Raw genomic sequence first — 5,132 nt, 5'->3', positions numbered from 1 at the left:
TCTTTTTTAATCAGTGTTCGTCATTGTCTTCACAGATGATACTTGCTAATGTACAAAAGGTTTGTAATAATCACAGAAGAAAAGTCCTACTGACCTACGTAAAGCACTTTTTAATCATTCAGTCTCTGAACTCTGACCTTTGACTGGAACGATGGACAGACACCAATGCGCTGGAGGCTCCAGACTGCATATCCCCCCCACCCCACCCGCCGGGCAGTTTCATGCATGTTTTAGTTGGTAATAACAAGAATGGAAAACCGTTGGAGCCATTTAGATGCACTCGAAATGGATATTTTTTTTTGGGCGGGGGCTGAACGATAGTAATGCAGTATGCAAGGTGTATTTTTGTGTATTTCCTGTTTTAAAAATGATTATTGTTACATTTTTGCGTGTGTGTGCGGACTTAAAGGTCCTTGTGTTGTGCAATAATAACCAACCGATGGACGCATTCTTGGGCTGACAAAGGAGTTCTCCAAAAGGATTTCTGGAAGGGCCCTGACCATCATAAGCCCATGAAAACGAGGATTTTTTTTTTTTTTTTTAATATATATACACAGTAACACAGTAACCCAGCCGCTGGGGAGCAGTGCCCTCCCCTGGGGGTACACTGTTCCCCGGTGCCGGTCCCAAGCCCGGAGAAATGGGGAGGGTTGCGTCAGGAAGGGCATCCGGCGTAAAACTTTTGCCAAGACGGACATGCGAGTTGATAGGGCGGTTTGCAGGGACGGATGGGAATTAATGGCTCGCTGTGGCGACCCCTGAAAAGGGACGTGCCGAAAGGAGAAGAAGAAGATATATATATACAGTAGTGTCAAATTTCATGCAGATGTCTATTCTTAATGTTGCTTTTGTCTCATGCTAGTTTTCCCAAACTGACAGTCACAGAGAAGTGTCCTATTTTGAAAAACACGTAACATTTATTCATGAGTAATACATGAGTTACAATACAGTATATACAAAACTTTATTATTAAAATAACAAAAAAATGAGCATTGTATAAATATTCCCTTTTTAAAAATGGCATCTAATTTTAAAAACAAATATGCTTTTTTTACTGGATGGAAAATGACGTGAATGACGTATTCCCAGCAAGCCCCCTCCCATGTTTCAGGTCATCACTTTTGCTTGGCAGCTGGGGGTGAGGTTATTTTGGAAAGCGCTGCATGTGGTCAGCATGTATGTGTGATGTAAAGTAATACCTTCATTCTGAAGTCAGTGAAAAGAATGTGCTGTGCGTGTGTAACAGTGCTACAGTGGGTAATGCACTTGACTGAATTGATGGAGGTCATGAGGGCACATTTGACTTCATTACATTTTTGCTCAACTCAGCTCCAACACCTCACATGAAAAGTGGTTTTTTTTTTGTTTGTTTGTTTTTTTAACCATTGGTCCAACAGTCTGCTACGTTTGATATCAAGGGAGAACTACACACTAAAATTAATAGACAACACATTAAATGCAGTCTTGAGAGGGAGGAAAATCCTTTGCATTACCGAGGGAATAATGCAGAAAGTTTTCTCAGTCCAGCAGTAACAACATGAGTCCCAGTGTTGAATACTGGCAGCACCTGTGCTCTGTGGGTTACTGGAGCTTCATGCAACTGTGTGGTACGCACTCAGCTTGTTCCTCCAGCTCGGGGCAAGGGACGCCAGCATTGGCCGGCCGTAGAAGGATGTAGCGTGTGCGATGGCGGATGCCGCCTTTGGAACAGGGACCCAGACACAAGCCCCAGGATGACCAGAGAGACACTTCACAGTCGAGTGGAGTCACTGTGTTGGTGGAAAACCATAAATGTTGATGAGACGACGATTCAACGACTTCCCACGAGGTAGTGCAATAACACTCTACTTATCCACAAAATTGAAAACCACAGTTTTATTTCAGTGTACCTGGGTACAAATGTGCAGCAATTTATAATTATCCTGAGAAACTTGAACATTTATATGGCGGGCAACAATTCCAATGATGATTGAGTTATTCATAGAAACAAACAACCATTCACACGCACAGTGAATGGAGAGTCTTCAATTAACTTAACTTGGAATGTGGCAGGCAGTACGTAGAAAAAAAAAACCCAAGCATGGGAAGAACAAGTAAATTCCACACAGAAAGGCCAGAGCAGAGATTAGAGCCCCAAACCTCAGTATGTGCGAACCACGATCCACCTTGCTTCCTTGACCGATAATTGCACCATTCCACTGAATCAGTACATAGTTCGATCCTAGGGAGAAAATATCCTGATGCAGACCTACCTGCATTATTTTAAGATGATTTGCTTATTTTTAAAATGCATTTCGGTTGAATCCTTGAAATGTGCTTAATGCCAACATGCTATGAGCGTAAATGCCATCTGGCTACAATACATGTACTGTACGTATTTCAGATTCACTCCTCTAACTTTAAGTCCTGTTACTCAAATGAACAATTTCAGTAAAACTAAAACAATGATATCAAAAAGTTGCTTGACCTGGGCGAATACGCATTTCGTGTATTTCAATATGTGTATTATCAGATTTAAATGAGAAAAAAGACAGAAATCAAAGTTTATTTTGAGAGAGTTACAACAAGCAAATGGAATGGCCCGACTATTCAACACAAAGTACGAAGGGGCACTCCATTTCTTTTGACCGTAAAACAGTGGAAAATTCTTGCAGCACATTAGGCACGTGATCTAACGTTCCTAATCTGATCAATGCGTTAAATCACTGTTCCACTAACAGTGAGGTGTGTAGCATCCATTTCAGATTGAATTTAAGGGTTACATTGTGGTCAACGAAAGCAAGAAAATGTTTATTTATTATTATTATTATTTTGTATCCAAGTGTTCTCCTGCAATTTCATGGTACATAACACATCCCTATGTTATGTTGCATCGTGAAGATTTTTAAAACTAGGGAATACATTGTGCATAGATGAGTATACAACGGATGAGTAAAATGTCAGCAGTTTACAAATCAACGAACCTCAGTGAAGCTCGCTCATAATGAGGACTATTCAGACTGTGAGAAAAGCTAACTGTCTTCCTTTGCCCCGGTTTACAAAATCTGGCAAATAGTCAAACAAGGGAGCCGTTTCTTTGCAACTGTGACAAGATCTTGTGGAAGACATGGACAGGCACGCTTATTCAGTTGACTAATGCTCACAATGCAGTAGGGTAACGCTCACTGTCGCCAATTATTTATTATTGAATCCTTTCATTCTGCCAATATACCGTTTCAGCATGTTCTCTTTAAATATAAAAGAGGCCCCTCCTTCTGATCATATTAGTCAGCAAAGCTTGATTTTTGATGCTGCTAAAAGATCATCCTGTGGTGCGAGGTGTCACAAGACTTATTTAAAGGCAATAATTACAACTTTTTGGAAAAATTGTGGCTAGACGATTCGGAAAAGCCATAAAGTCTAGTGCTAAATTGGCAACAGCGCTTCTGCTTTTTATTTTCTGGCAGTCTGGAGGCCCTGTGGCATTGTGCCGCCGGTTAGGTGGAGGATACTTTCAATAGTTGGTGGATCATTATGTGTCTGGTGTGCTCTTAGCCATCTAGTACACCACACATTCTAAGGGTAATAAACCCACCATTTCCATTTCTTTCCTCATCCTACGTGGGGTCTCTCACATTTTAAAAATCGTTTAAGATGGTAAATACCATTAAGTATGGACACCACTTAAGGTTACCACAATATTAGAAGCACCTCCCAGGATGATGCAGTTCAATTCTCCTACACTGCAAAGCACACAATAACAGCCTTGTTGAATTATTACATGTCTGGAAGGGCCAATCAAATGGGAACACTATGACATCATTGGAAGGCTTCTGAACCAGTGCTTCACAGTGACTCAACATCAGGTTTGGTTTTTTTTCACAGTTAATTCTCCTCTAGGGAGGCTCACCTGAGAATCTCTGAGGACTGATGGAGTTTGGGAGGATATGATTGGACATGGGGACTTGGCGGTGGAGAGATCTGCTCTGCCGCGTGATCTTTATGCTGGCAATGGGTGGAAGTTCTTTTAAGCGTGGATAGTAGAAGGAGTTGGCGGGGTGGTTTGGCATCTGAGAGGTGATCTGAAAGACACATAGAAACAAAAACATACAGTCAGGCATCATTCACAGGGAGAGCCAACAAATGTCCAACGGCCCAACTTTTAAACGCCTTTTCTTATGTAAGAAGGATCTTTTTATTATTATTGTTTTTATAAATGGCTCCAGGTCAGGTGAGTTCTGCCAAGCTTTCACTTTTAGGGGAAATGTGGTGAAATCCTACTTCGTGATCTATTTCTCATACTAGATGATGAAAGACGGTGACCTCATCTTGTCACACAATGGAAACAACGGCATAGTGGCCAACAGAACAAGTAAACTCTTGATGTGAAATAAACAACCAGTATCCATGTGCTCAAAGTTCCACATTCTGTATGAGTAAAAATTCTAAGAAGCCAATTTACCTTTGAGATGTTTTCTGGGGGGCTGGTGGGAAAGTTGGGCGAGGAGAAAGTAAATCCGCTGTCTGTCCCGGCGTCATACGGTTGCAGGTCAACGGTCACGTCCTGTTTCCACTGACTGCCCTCGCAGAGGTTTAGGCTGTCCACACCAACAAACCAGTCAGGGCTGGGGATCACCTTCACCATCAGAGACAGCTGAAACAATATGATCATGATAAGCCTTTGAAGGTTTGTCTGAATCATACGGAGAGGTGTTTCTATCAAATAATACGACTGGTTAGTTCCTGAAACCAATCTCTCTCTCACACTGCCAATGGGAGCTGAGAGGCAGCCTTTGGCTTCTTTTATGCAGATACAAGAATGGATTTTGACTTTTTGCAGTTAGAGTCTACATGTACAGTACTGGGACCAACTGCCCAATGAGATTCAGCAGACAAATTTGCACCTATAGTTACACTTTGACCTTGCACTTGATGATTGCTCAATAAAACAAAGTCTGACACATGTGTTTAGGATTTACTGGCCTTGGGAAAAGATATGCTCAAGAGAGACATACCGAGTGTGCAATGGATTGTATTCATGTTGTTAAGTGATATCGGTGTATGAAAAACCTGAAGTAAAAAGCTCCTCTGGCAAATTCATATTCTTAATCAAATAATTAAAAAAAAAAAAAAGGACCCCCCCACCACACACA

At 41.4% G+C, this 5,132-nt stretch overlaps 1 protein-coding gene across 1 annotated transcript in view; it reads right to left on the bottom strand.

Moving 5' to 3' along the window:
• Nucleotides 1–892: 892 nt before the first annotated feature.
• The window catches only part of spon2a (spondin 2a, extracellular matrix protein), a 23,617-nt gene continuing 19,377 nt past the window's right edge, over nt 893–5,132 (bottom strand). Inside the window, exons 5-7 of the mRNA XM_019874892.1 lie at nt 4,442–4,633; nt 3,890–4,061; nt 893–1,769 (exon numbers count right to left, since the gene is read on the bottom strand). Coding sequence (XP_019730451.1) covers nt 1,582–1,769; nt 3,890–4,061; nt 4,442–4,633 — 552 coding nt within the window. The 3' untranslated portion in view covers nt 893–1,581. The remainder of the gene's footprint in view (nt 1,770–3,889; nt 4,062–4,441; nt 4,634–5,132) is intronic.

This window comes from Hippocampus comes, unplaced genomic scaffold, assembly GCF_001891065.2.
Source record: "Hippocampus comes isolate QL1 unplaced genomic scaffold, H_comes_QL1_v1.1 scaffold118, whole genome shotgun sequence".
In the NCBI taxonomy this organism is placed as follows: domain Eukaryota; kingdom Metazoa; phylum Chordata; class Actinopteri; order Syngnathiformes; family Syngnathidae; genus Hippocampus; species Hippocampus comes.
Note: the sequence above shows the minus strand (reverse complement) of the source record. Positions and strands in the feature narration are given on the sequence as shown.